Genomic DNA, 12,567 nt, shown 5'->3' on the forward strand with positions numbered 1-12,567 from the left:
TGGGTCTAAAAATTATAATAGGAGGCGTTCCCAAGTTCTATAAGTTTGTTTAGAACTGTTTCATTCCATGCGCGCATCATATATAAATGAAACGAAGCAAAACAAAACGAAAGAATGGCTGACCGGAATTACCGGTCACGGATCTGTCAATGGAAACCGGTAAATTTGCCACGTGTCGCCAATAGAATCCAGTTGGGCTTCCTTATTTGTGGTCTTAAGAATTTAGTGTCACGGACAGAACCATCTTTGTTTTTTTAATGTTTCACAATTGAGACACAGAGTCACGTGATTCCCCTGCTACTCGTAATTAATTATGTTCCGCTCTTTTCTTTTCGTCTAAGACGGGTTTGATTGGTAATTGCTGTCTGGACGGCTAAATCCATCTCCAGTTTAAACCACTCCATTTTTAAGGCAGACTACAAACTGTCAGGATGGCTAAATCCATCTCCAATTTGAACCACTCCATTTTTAAGGCGGACTACAAACCGCTATAAACCAACTCTATTTGTATGTAAAAACGGTTCACAGTTAGTTCATTGCAGTTTTGTCTCTGCTTTATTTGGACCACAGCACTACGAACTACATTTGCTGAATGGTAAATAAAAAGCAGTCCAATCCGCAGATGGATTTGTCTGTCCCAACCGCTACAACCATTCATACCCAATGATTTTCTCCTTTTTGTATGATTCGTGTTTTTTTTATTCACTGTTATCACATATACTACTTTGAAATAAGATTTGAAATTAAATTTGCTTGTTATTGATATAAGCACAGTTTCAAAGATAACTTTACATCGGATATGAAAGAAACTGTTAACTTAATACAGTAGTTTTTAAAACTTTTCTCACTAAAATACTGATAATTATCTTCTTCTTCCTCTTAATTTGTCACAGAGCATGAATTTTTTTGCTTGAGAAATGATTTTCATAACTGGTTTATGTTCATCATTTTATTATTTCTTTTCAACACTGATGTAGCAGTTTCAACATCTAATATTATTTAATAAATTTTTCTTTTCGAAACGCATATATAACTTGGGATCTTAAAAAAAGGAGTCGATGCGAGGTTATAATTAGAACACAATAATGATAATATAACAAACAAGCGTATGTTGCTTCCAGATCTTTATCGTTCTAAAAAGATTGGAAAATTATGAGATATATATAGGAAATAAAGTTAAAACAGAATTTAAGCTACCCCATATCATACACAAGTAATATCATATTTCGAGAATCTTCTTTTGTTTGGATCCAAAAAAATACTGTTACTTAAATAGTGTGTAGCTGTACGATGATGGATAATTTAGGAGTGTATTTTGACATTGATAGTACATATATATATATGTGTGTGTGTATTTATTTATATAATGGTGAAATTTTAATCGAGAAATTAAATTGGAAAGAGAAATGTAAGTGACAAGAATGTGTAGACAAAAAATAACACTATTGAAGATCTCTCTAGATTCGAGAAGATATATCATACAGTACTATATATATGGAACAGAAATTGATGTCCGACAGACACATGCGCAATTAAATCCACTAATGACAGTTTAGGAGAGGCACGCTAAGTTAAGTATAAATGAGCCCACACCACACGAAGCAGAAGCTAATCACCACCAACTATTCACTTGCTTTCGTGGAGATATAAAAACCGCCAGTTACAGGAAACGTGTCATTATAGGCATGTAGGGTAGGTTTTTTAGCTTACTAAGTATAGAGAGCGACTATAAAATCCAAAGTTGGAAACCTTTACAGTCTCATACACACTCAAGCCAAAATTTAGTGTCATATTGTCTCATCACTTTCCGCACATTTATTCTTAACTTTTATAAATAGATTAAGAAGATAAAGAGACGACAGTTAATGTCACCGGAGGAATACGTCAGGGTTAGGCCGGATTCCGGTGGTGATCTTGGAGGAACTGAGCTGACCCTAGCTTTACCCGGCACTGCGACAAATACATCATCGGACGGTCCAAAAAAGCACGGACACAAACGTAGATTCCTCGAGACCATTGATTTAAAACTCAGGAAAGACGACCAAGAGAATAATAATAATATTATCTCAAGCATGATAACTATTAAGTACGGCGTACTAATTTTTTAACTTTTTATTTATCGTTGCATGTATGTACATATAGAGATACGCATGTTAAATAGATCTTTGTTTATCCTGGTTTTAGTGACCAGTTGGTGGGGTGGCCGCCGGTAGCGACGGCGAGGAAAACAGTGACGATGACGGTGAAGCGGAAATACGTGAAAGTGGCAGTGGACGGTGCGGCGTATCTCAGAAAAGTTGATCTTGAGATGTACGATTGCTACGGACAACTTTTCACCGCTCTAGAAAACATGTTTCAGGGGATAATAACAATATGTAAGTGATCGAGAGAGAGAGAGAGAGATAGGGGTTAAAGAAAAATATACTTTGATTTTGATTTGTTTGGATGGACTGACGAAGTGGAGGGTATTATGGTAAATTGACTTTGAGAGTGGGTTTTTTGGACGGTGGTAGGTAAAGTGACGACGGAGTTGGAGAGGAAGGGCGAGTTTGTGGCTACTTACGAAGATAAGGACGGTGACTGGATGTTAGTCGGAGATGTGCCGTGGATGTGAGTTCCCCTTGTTACACTTGTGTGGGCTTTTTAACACTTTCCCTTTCTTTTTTTCTCAACTTAATTACTGTATGTACTACTCTTTCCATTTTTAACGAGAACTTAAAATTAACAAATTTATTAACCAAAGTTTTTTTTTTAATTATTATTACTGCGTTATTTTTTGGTGAAGGAAACTAAATTCCCTTGGAATTGATGATACTGTGGTGCAGGATGTTTGTGGAATCGTGCAAACGTGTGAGGTTGATGAAAAGATAGAGAAAACAAACAGACGTACTAGTTTACACCTTTGCCAGGGTGATCAGTCTCGTTTCTTCACGTATATCTAGTTAGTAGACTCAGAAAGGCATTGTATGGACTAAAACAAAACTCCGGCTCTTTTTCCTCATAGTAATTATTTTCTTATATAGGCGATTCGACGATTTCTATCTCTCAAATCTCAATCACACGAAAGCTTTGTCATAACGGTAAAAGGCACTATATAGCTAAGCTGAATATTTTGATATCGAGAAGATGGCAAAGAAAATTCCACTTGGCGGTTTGTAAGTAGTTAAAAGGTTGAGAAACACATACCACACTATACCAGTTACCAAGTTGGAGATCCAAACAATAGATATATGAATGAAATGCATACATGGAAGATTTTATATCTAAATATTCTACATTTAGTTTTGGATTTACAGTTCCATGTTTGATTTGCTATAATGTTTGTTACAAATTCAGCTTTTTATATTGAGGAACAGTTTCTTGATGCATCTTAGAAATTTACTCTAAAACCAAATACTGTATTGTCATTCTTATTTCTTATGTTTCAATTCCATAATCATCTTTTCGACTCATCATTCTTTTGACTTGTTCTTTGCTCACGGTAAACGAAGATTAATTCAAACCTGATTACAAAAATTCACGTTAAGTCTCACGAAAAAACTGGATTTAGCATATCCACACTATAGTGAGACTAATAAGGTACATTAAATTTGGTTGGTAATGAAGTTTAGATGTGAAGCGAACAGTGTCTCCACTTTACAGAACGTAATTAAACATACGCATCAGATCTTCGACAAGCTTTAATTCGATCATAACGTAAACATACGCATAAGATTATGATCACTAATGCATAAAATATTGTCCACAATGTGACCCACAACCTACACATTCAATCTCTCCTTCAATTCGATCATACCTGTACGTAAAGCTCTCTTGTATAATACCTTAATATTTTTACTCCTAATGATATTTACATTTTTAGATATATATGCTAAAAGTGTTTCAAACTTTTTTTGGCCGTCGAACTATATATTTTTTTTGTTACTTTTAATTGTTATTCAAAAACCACTGTACAAACAAAACTTTTTAATCAGTGCCGACCACCACGATCTAAACATGACAACATCGACAAGACAGAAGATTTTCCTGCTTCACTAAATCTCACACATACAACTGACCACAAAACTTAAAAATAACAAATATTAAATTATCAAAAAATATATATATATAATATATGTGCAGTATAGTACTGTAACAAATAGCATGTCAAAAGATAGATGGAAGAACAACGTGTGGCGTAGTGTTTACTCTCTCTTAGATACAAAGAGTAATACATTTTAAGGCAATGGAGACAGCATCTTTGTCAGTTTTCAAGTATCGGGTTCCTTTCTTCATCGATATCTATCGCAAGGACACGGTCTGGGTCCGAGCCGCTTGGTCCTTCCGCGTAAAGAGTTGGAAGATAGGCCTTATACGCCGGCAAATACCGCGACACAAAGTCATTCACCTACAAAGATTGTATATTTCAACATTCAAAGCAACAACAAATGGGTTTTCTTCTGGAACCACTACTATAGTATACTTATTAGTATAAACTGTTTATTACCTCTTCATCCGACATCCCAGCTTTGCCAGCCTGCCTCATGGCGATTTCCGCCTGTTCAAACCAAAAACAAAACCCGGGTTTGTATAGAAAAACGCAGCGAAAACACCATTGGTTTAGTTTATCAGATATACAAACCTGAAGACGCCACCGGTATACATAACTTGGGTCCTGGATTTTGATGACGACCCAAGCATCGATGTACTTGTCCCATACGTCATAATACGCTTCAAGGTTCTTATTCACAATCTCCAGCTGCAGAAAGAGAAGAGAGTTTTTCATTATAGCATGTGTTGTACTGCGCGACTCAATGGTTTCAAAGGGAGTTGAGATAACCTGCGGATCAACTGCTTTAACAACGTCAGCTGGAAGAGGCTTAAAACCAAGCATCCATCCCTCAAAGAGAATAACCTGGAGATCATCGAACATCTTTTTAATGGCCTTATATTTATCCTTGTAACCTTGAACAGAACACTTGAAAAGATAGAAATACCGTAAGAGGTCCTTCAACTTCAGGCCACGTTGATGAATCGGCTCTGTCACCTCTCCCACTATAGGCAGACTGCAGCCAAATAAGAATGAATCCAAGAGTCAGGAACAGGTTCCTCTGTTTTCGTTCTACGTTTTGTGATACAAAGTGATGAAGCAGAGAAGATAATATAACGCTGTGACTCACCTTATCGTACCTAGGTACCTTCATCTTCATGCCTGTTAATGATCAAAAAATTTAAAACGGTAAATAAAGAAAATAGCAAACAAGAATAAAAGTCTACAGATGAAGATGAAACAAACCTTCTTTGGTCAGTTTAGTTAGGGCTTCTAGTGTTTCAACAGAGAGTTGCAGATCATGGCTTCCTGAATTTCCACGATACTGGTGGATACAAAGAAGAAACCATGACGATATTTTCAAACTAAAGAAAAAGACTGACAAAAGATATATGATGAGAAGATCAAGATGAGTTTACCTCTAGAAGTGCATTCCCTGGATTATTTTCTCGCAATTCAGTCTGAATTACAAAAAGGATGGAAGCTAAAAAAACGGAGAAGAAAGAACATCCAGACAACTGAGGTTACAAGTAAAACCTTATATAATGATATCTTACCTGACCTTGTGCAGTCAAGTAAAAATCGTCTATTGATACTGTCGCCGACTTCCTGACATAATATTGACTTTGTGTTAGTATAAGAATCACAGACTTACATAGGAATAAGTTGCAGCAGACCAAGTGTACCTTTTTGTAGTTTTGAAAAGATAATCAAGTGCAAACACAAGTGTAGTCTTGCCACATCCTTGAGGCGCGCTAAATCCAATCTGCATTGTCAAACACACATCATCTATCAGATCTCTCTCGATCCACCCCATCATTTAATTTGAGATTATAATTAAAAAAAAAAAAAAACAAGTGAGTAGTACCACTAATGGAGGAACATCATCATCTCCATCATGAAACTTGGAGTTATGGAGAGCAATCTGATCTTCGCACCACATAAAAACAGGAATATAGTAGTGGTATAGTCTAGCTTTCTGAGGAATAGTGAGCTTAAGCTCATTAAGCTGAAAGAGTCTGCAGAGTTGTGAGCCGTAGAGTAACCATTTGTCAATAGAAAGGCCAACTCTTTCAGGAGTAATACCAATCTTGTCAACGAGAGGACCGGAGCATATGAATTCAAAAAGATCAGAGACTGAAGAGACATCAACTGTTTTTGTTGTTGGTAACGAGTAGCATTTGTTGGAGGCCCCTCCATAACTTGTAGCATAATCATGAACCATTGATTTGTCCTGAATCCACGAGCATCCACAGCCTACACGTAAAAATGCAAAAAAAAGAAGGTTTCATCACTCTAGTCTATCCACAACAATCTTAAAACCTGAAGTTGCAGAGCCGGTTACGATTATTACGATTAATAAAGTCAGTAAATTCAAACCAATGTCTGACAACACAGATGAAACCATCTAAACATTAACACCCACACTCAAAAAAATCTGTTTTTTTTTTTTTTTTTTTTTTTTTTTTTTTTTTTTTTTTTTTTTTTTTTTTTNCTAGGAACCATGAGAAAACATTCGAAAATGCTTGAGGAATCTGCCGAAAATGCAAACCCATGACTACAAAATTCAATTTTGATACTAAAATTTCCAAATAACCAAACAGATGACAAAATTCATCAGAGAAACAGGACGAAAAGAAGAGACTTTGAATCAAAAATGAGAAGAAACAAGAGGAATAAAAAAGAAATGAAAAGAATTGGAGGGGTTGGTTTACCAGAGAAGGAGAAAAGGGTTGGAATCGGAAAAAGCTTGGAGGAGGAAGAAGAAGAGAGGGCATGGTCGTTAAATTTGGAAGAAGAAGAAGAAGAAGAAGAAGGACGTCTTTTGAAATTAAAAGAATTGGAAATAGGATTAGGATTAGAGTGACACGGGGGAATCAGTGGATAATCTCTGGGATTATTATAATGCTGAAGAGTCGCTTGCCATGCCGATGATATCAAGCTTGTACTTGATGATATGGCCACCGCCATTTTCGACCCCTTCTCCCCTTCTCGCTTCTCTCTATCTCAAAGCAGAGCGACACATCAGCAAATGAAGAAGAAGAAGAAGAACTAATTGATAATTTTTTTTTATTTCCTTGCCACATAATATGTGAGTCATATTCCTCCCCTGGGATAATGTGTCATTAATGCTCTGTCCATTTTGACTTTTCTTTTTTCTTACCCTCTTTTTTTTTTCATTTAGAAAGAAACATAAAAAATACGACCAGAAAATATTGCCTGCAAATAGAAAAAGAAAAAAGAAATGTACATCGATCGATCCCACTTACAATTTAAAAGAAAAAACTCGTGTTTCCTACCGATCAGTACAAATCAGGTTTGGAAGAACCAAACAGGTCTAAAACTAAACCGGAAGATAACCGAACTCTAACTAGTAGGTAGTCCGGTTACTTGGTATGATAAGACCGTGGAAAGAAAGGCACTGTTTTTTTATTTGACTCGGGACGATCACAAATGTTGTTTGTTGTTACAGCTATCTCTTATGTTAGGAGATGAATAGCTTCTCAGGTAGCTTCGCAGAACTGAATACCGCCACCGATTTGTACTGCAACATGCCAAAAATCAAAAAATTGTGTTAACACGAACCGACTCAAACCAAACCATACCTCTTCATTCGGTTTTATGAAACCAATAACTGATTTTTTTTTTTTAAGTTTTCCTTTTTTTTTGTTTGTTCTTTACCTTGTCTTGTCTATACTTCATGCGTATAGAGTTTAAGGGGCATCCTTTGGTGTTAAGCTGTAGATCTTGCAAGGCNCAATTGATAGTCTTTTAACGTCAATTCCGTTAGGTAATTCGCCAGATACTCCATTTCCAGACTTGGGCTCTTCAGATTCCAAAACAAAAAGGTTTCAGTTTTTCTGCTTAATATTTTTCTTATGATACATCTGATCTGATATTCAATAAAAGGTTACATTACCGGGTATGAAGCTTGAGCTGCTCGAAGAAATCTCCTGCAAAGACCAATATATACTTTTGAATCACCACAAACACACACAAAAACATATGATGAAAGCATTTTGCATTGTCTGGTAAGATTTACCTGAGGAATGTCTTTGAAGTGGGAGTGTAAATTTGAAAGCTAAAATGCTTGAGTACTTGGCTCTCCATTTCCAGGACCTGATCTCTTGTGTAAGTGTTATCCGTGATGAAGCATAACTCCTCAATCCGTGGCGCACATATTTCCTCATATTTTCTTCATTACATTTCAAGAAACTCTTTTAGTTCTTGTTGCCTTGTTTGAGATCAGAGAATTGTTTGATTCGTATGTGATAGAGGAACTTACGAAGCAATGAGCATACAGGTGATGCCAAGCAATTGAAGTCTCTGTCTTTCCACGTAGTTTCCATGTAGAAACCAGTCTATCAAATACACTGTTAGGTAGAGTGTGTCAGGTACAAGTGTGTATTCCTCTGATACCTGAAATTTTTTTGAGTTGTCTCAGACACAGACAAAAAGACTTCAAGACCAAGCAAGAAACAAACTGCTGGAAGTAAAACTAACCTCTACAAGCCAATCAACCAGAATTCCCCTCATTGTCTGAGTCACATCTCTTTGAGTCCTTTCCATAAAATCAGGAAATGGTCTGCGTTTAAGCTGCGAAGTTGACAAGTCGTCAGGAATCAGATGCCACGAATGCATTATCGTAAAATTTCGAAATCCGAGGGATTATTACCTCAGCAACACGCAGGTTATAGTAGATATCAGGTGCATAAAGGCTACAGAGTAGAGGATCCTTGTCATCTAAATCAATGTCAAAGAATTTTGGGATACTTGCGACACTGGAACTTGCTCCAACACAACTTCTTTCAACTGTTAACCATTTTGTAATAAATACAACTGCATCAGAAATGTTATAAATCACTAAGTAAGACAAGCTTCAGCAACAGACCACTTGTAAACTTCACCTGTCCCAAGGGGTCTTGGCGGCAATCTTGAACTCGGCTTTGCGATAAAGCTATAAGATGCTTCGTTTGTACCCAAGCTCGTGCCTGTACAATCCGACAAGCTTCCTCCTGCTGAATTTGCCACAACTTCTACCTTTTCATCTGTAACTTGTGAAGTAGCCGAAGAAGATGCCACCTTGGAAGAGCTCGCTCGTCCCTTCTTTACCTGCTTGATATTGTCCACCTAAATGAAAAGCAGAACCAACACTTGTCAGCAAAAACATACTTATTGTCAAAAAAAGTAGCAATTTAAAGAAGCAGCATTGCATAGTTAACAACCGCAACATTGAAGCAACTTGTGTAAGAATTCTCGCAGGTAACATTAGTAATGTCCTTGAGAACAGCTCGCTTCTTAGGTGCATTGGCTTTCTTCTCATCCAAGGCTGTTCGTTTAGACTTTGCTCTCAGAACCCGTCCCTGGTTATGTGATGTAGCAGCCACTTCTGAAGATGTGATCAGCTTAGAAGAAGCACGCAAGGCAGAGGCAAGAGCACGAGTTACAGGGCGACCATGGAGCCGTATGGTGTTGCCAGAAACAGCATTCTCCTTTCCCATGATTGAAAACCCTTAAAGACGATCCACCCCCTATTTGATGCTTGATGCTTAGCACCACATAACCTCTCGATCTGTGGAATTGAAGTCAGGAGAAATCGAAGATCAATAATGCAAGAAAACAGAGAGATCTAACAGAGGCAAACTTATATTTACGCAGATGCAAAGAGACCAATGCATATAGGATGCTTGGAGAAATTGTTTAGCCTAGCCTAAAGAAAGCAAGAGTTAACGAGGGTTGTTTATCAGATCATTCACGACTACTGGAGCCAGAATTGCACCACACAATTTAGTTCGTCAAGTTCCAAAGTTTCAAACTTTATAAAAGTCAAGCCAGATTCATGGTGAAATAACAGAGTAATTGTGATTTACTTTATATAACTGACCAAAAAAAATCAGAAACTGTAAAGCAGAAAAACCCTCAAAGCCTCCTTGAAAAAGAAAAAGTCGCAGCAATTTTATAGTGGTAACAAACACGGAGCGGAGCGACTCTGCGCAAAATTTGGAGAAATAAAATTTGTAAGAGAAAATGTCAAAGGGAAAATTAGTAAAGTTCGGTTTTATGTAAAAATGTTGCAATATGCCCCATAAGAAATTAGAACAATAAAAGGAACTAAAATAATTCATCTCAGGAAAACGAACAGACCCATGATTTTAAAGCTACAAGCAAGATCTCTTTAAACAAAACAAAAAAATCATCTTCGATCCGTTCGTAAAAGGGAACCAACTATCACATTCTCTTTAATTATTATTCCAAGAAAATCCGAGTGACCCATGAAGAAGCCAAGAGGAAAAAAAAAAACTTTTAAGAACCAAGAGAAAGTTTCAAGAAACCATCCCAGAAAACCGCCTTGAAAAATGCAGGGTCGGCGTTAAAAAAAATATAATCCAAAACGGAGAAGATGGAGATAGACTCTAAAGATGGGAACTTACGCTTCAGATAATTCTTCAAGAAGAAGAAGAAAAAAAGGAAGGAAGGCCTTTTGTTGTTTTGTTTGGGAAAGGAGCTGTTGGAACAATAAAAAAATGGGGAGCTTGGTTGGGCAGATCCAGAGAGTAAATTTGGTATAGTCAATTTGCTTTTATGCAAAAGGTCTGTGTCTGTCCCTCTGAGTGAGCGGGATAGACAATGTGTTTAAAGATATTATTAATTTAATATTCATTTTCATTTTTTCTAAAATATAAACTCTTTTCATATATATATATAGGTATATATTTAGAGAAAGAATATGTTTATCTATACTTCTCTCTAACCAAACTCATTTGACTGTTTGACCATGAAGTTAGGGAGAAACAAGAAATAACTAATAGTACTAGTTTATAAAGTAATTTGTTGTTAATTTTTTCAATTTTGGTATGTGACTGAACATAGCTTTTTTCTTTAAATTTTGGTAACTAATCATTTACCTTATTTTCACCTTAATCATCTGTTGCTATTTTGGGTTCTGTGTCATTTTCATTTCGTTATTAACCTGTTGTTATTAATGAGGATTTATTATGCAAACTGTATGTTTTTTTCTTTTTTTATCTTTTTCTTTTGTTCGAATGTTTTATTTATTTATTTACTTTTGGCATTTAAAAAGTAAAAGGACGATAGAGGTATGAATAGTTACGGTTTCCAAGATTTGTATCATCATGACATGCACATTAATTATTTATTTACACCGTTCAAATGCAAATATGTTCACTCTAGACAGCGTGGCTATTCATCCAAAGGTAAAATAAAAGTGATTAAACAACACAAATCCTGTTCAAAGGTAAAAAGAAAAGAGTGATTAAAATACAAAACTCCTCTGTTCAAATTTTGAAGATTTGAAGAAAGATTCCACCAGTTTACTTTTTTAATGGTAAAGTTTTAAACTTTTGAAATATATATAAAAAACACACACACCCACACACACACTAACTAGTAAAAATAAAAACAAAGACCAAATGCACGTTTACCCCAGAATCAGTCTTCTGATTTATATTTACGTTTCTATATGTTTCTTTTAATATTCCCCTAATAGCTTATTTGGACACCACATGCTAAAAGGATCCATCCATAAATTCTACACTATCTTTTCAATTTTTTTTTGTTGGTTTGTAGAGAACTTAAAAGAATCCGTTTTATTTCTATTGGATTTGCTCCGTTTTAAAAACATAAACTTAAGACGCTCTCGTAAAAGATAACATACATTATGTGATGTGCTAACACACTTTATAAGTATCTAATTTTCTCAGCGGTTACTTTGACCAAATCAAGATGCTATAAAAACTTGGTCATTTAGGGAGAGATCTTTCCGCTACTAAAACGTTCTACAAACCCCCTTTTTTGAAATAACCGGAGTTATAAAAACAAAAAATAAAATCTGTAATAGATCTCATTGTCCTTGGATAAATTAGTTTAAAAGAAATTTATAATATCACTGTGATGATGCGTAGATCCGCAGGAGGCACTTAGAAAAAGAAAAGATACTACTTAGGAAGTGAACAATAAATATAAAGTGGTGGAATCTGCCATTTCAGGTCTTTGTTACGTTCATGACTTAATTATATGGCTTGATGATCGATGTCTTGTATAAAATATACATCTTAGCTATGTCCATTTTATCAGAATATTGATGTATTTTATTACCATCTGTTGTTTGAATAGAATTTATTATTCATTATTATTAGCTTTGTTTTAAAAAAAAATATTAAAAACTGTTCGAAATACTATCAGATTTGAAATGAAAATTGAATTTGAAATAAAGGTAATATTTAAGTTGTGGTTTCGTTTTTGAAAATGTTTTTAAAAAGTTAAAGTTGAGTGTATTCTTTTGCTAAGAAGTGAAACGGCAACAAAAGTCAAAAAGATTATAAGTCAAAACTTTCATATGAAAACTCTGATGTTACAGGATAACCGAAGAAAGAATACAAAACAAAAAACACAAAAAAAAAAAAAAGTATACTTAGGATATATTTTATAGACGCACAGCACAACACACGAGTAATTTAAAAAGCCACAGTGACGAGCTAGCAATAGTCTCACTTACCACATGCGATGAGGGGGGGGGG

The 12,567-nt window shown here is 35.6% G+C and overlaps 3 protein-coding genes and 1 long non-coding RNA gene across 6 annotated transcripts; 1 reads left to right on the forward strand and 3 right to left on the reverse strand.

The window, feature by feature from the left end:
* LOC104752484 (auxin-responsive protein IAA15-like) lies at positions 1,706-3,041 on the forward strand. 2 transcript variants are annotated; one of them, XM_010474639.2, is made up of 4 exons: positions 1,709-2,086; positions 2,185-2,375; positions 2,514-2,610; positions 2,826-3,041. In XM_010474639.2, the coding sequence occupies exons 1-4, from the start codon at positions 1,866-1,868 to the stop codon at positions 2,869-2,871; spliced, it is 555 nt and encodes a 184-aa protein (XP_010472941.1). In that variant the 5' UTR covers positions 1,709-1,865; the 3' UTR covers positions 2,872-3,041. The 2 variants fall into 2 exon arrangements, with proteins under 2 accessions (XP_019094114.1, XP_010472941.1); XM_019238569.1 differs by lacking the exons at positions 2,514-2,610; positions 2,826-3,041 and having other exon boundaries at positions 1,706-2,086; positions 2,185-2,383.
* On the reverse strand, positions 4,083-7,096 carry LOC104752485 (D-glycerate 3-kinase, chloroplastic). Of its 2 annotated transcripts, XM_010474641.2 has the most exons (12): positions 6,745-7,095; positions 5,898-6,286; positions 5,716-5,795; positions 5,587-5,638; positions 5,449-5,490; positions 5,276-5,354; positions 5,160-5,191; positions 4,977-5,045; positions 4,820-4,894; positions 4,622-4,738; positions 4,487-4,537; positions 4,088-4,387 (listed from the first exon to the last, which is right to left on the reverse strand). In XM_010474641.2, the coding sequence occupies exons 1-12, from the start codon at positions 6,998-7,000 to the stop codon at positions 4,244-4,246; spliced, it is 1,386 nt and encodes a 461-aa protein (XP_010472943.1). In that variant the 5' UTR covers positions 7,001-7,095; the 3' UTR covers positions 4,088-4,243. The 2 variants fall into 2 exon arrangements, with proteins under 2 accessions (XP_019094113.1, XP_010472943.1); XM_019238568.1 differs by having other exon boundaries at positions 4,083-4,387; positions 4,622-4,894; positions 6,745-7,096.
* LOC109129717 lies at positions 7,302-7,786 on the reverse strand. Its single transcript, XR_002036078.1, has 2 exons — positions 7,712-7,786; positions 7,302-7,574 (listed from the first exon to the last, which is right to left on the reverse strand). It is a non-coding gene; the product is annotated as an uncharacterized LOC109129717 (long non-coding RNA).
* LOC104752486 (cyclin-A2-4-like) lies at positions 7,794-10,615 on the reverse strand (the record flags this gene model as incomplete). The annotated part of the gene is made up of 9 exons (XM_010474642.2): positions 10,462-10,615; positions 9,256-9,602; positions 8,938-9,160; positions 8,706-8,842; positions 8,534-8,626; positions 8,316-8,449; positions 8,073-8,225; positions 7,950-7,983; positions 7,794-7,856 (listed from the first exon to the last, which is right to left on the reverse strand). Coding segments are annotated over exons 2-9 (1,113 nt in total), but the record flags the coding sequence as incomplete, so codon positions are not given.

This window comes from Camelina sativa, chromosome 16 (assembly GCF_000633955.1).
Source record: "Camelina sativa cultivar DH55 chromosome 16, Cs, whole genome shotgun sequence".
NCBI classification, from domain to species: domain Eukaryota; kingdom Viridiplantae; phylum Streptophyta; class Magnoliopsida; order Brassicales; family Brassicaceae; genus Camelina; species Camelina sativa.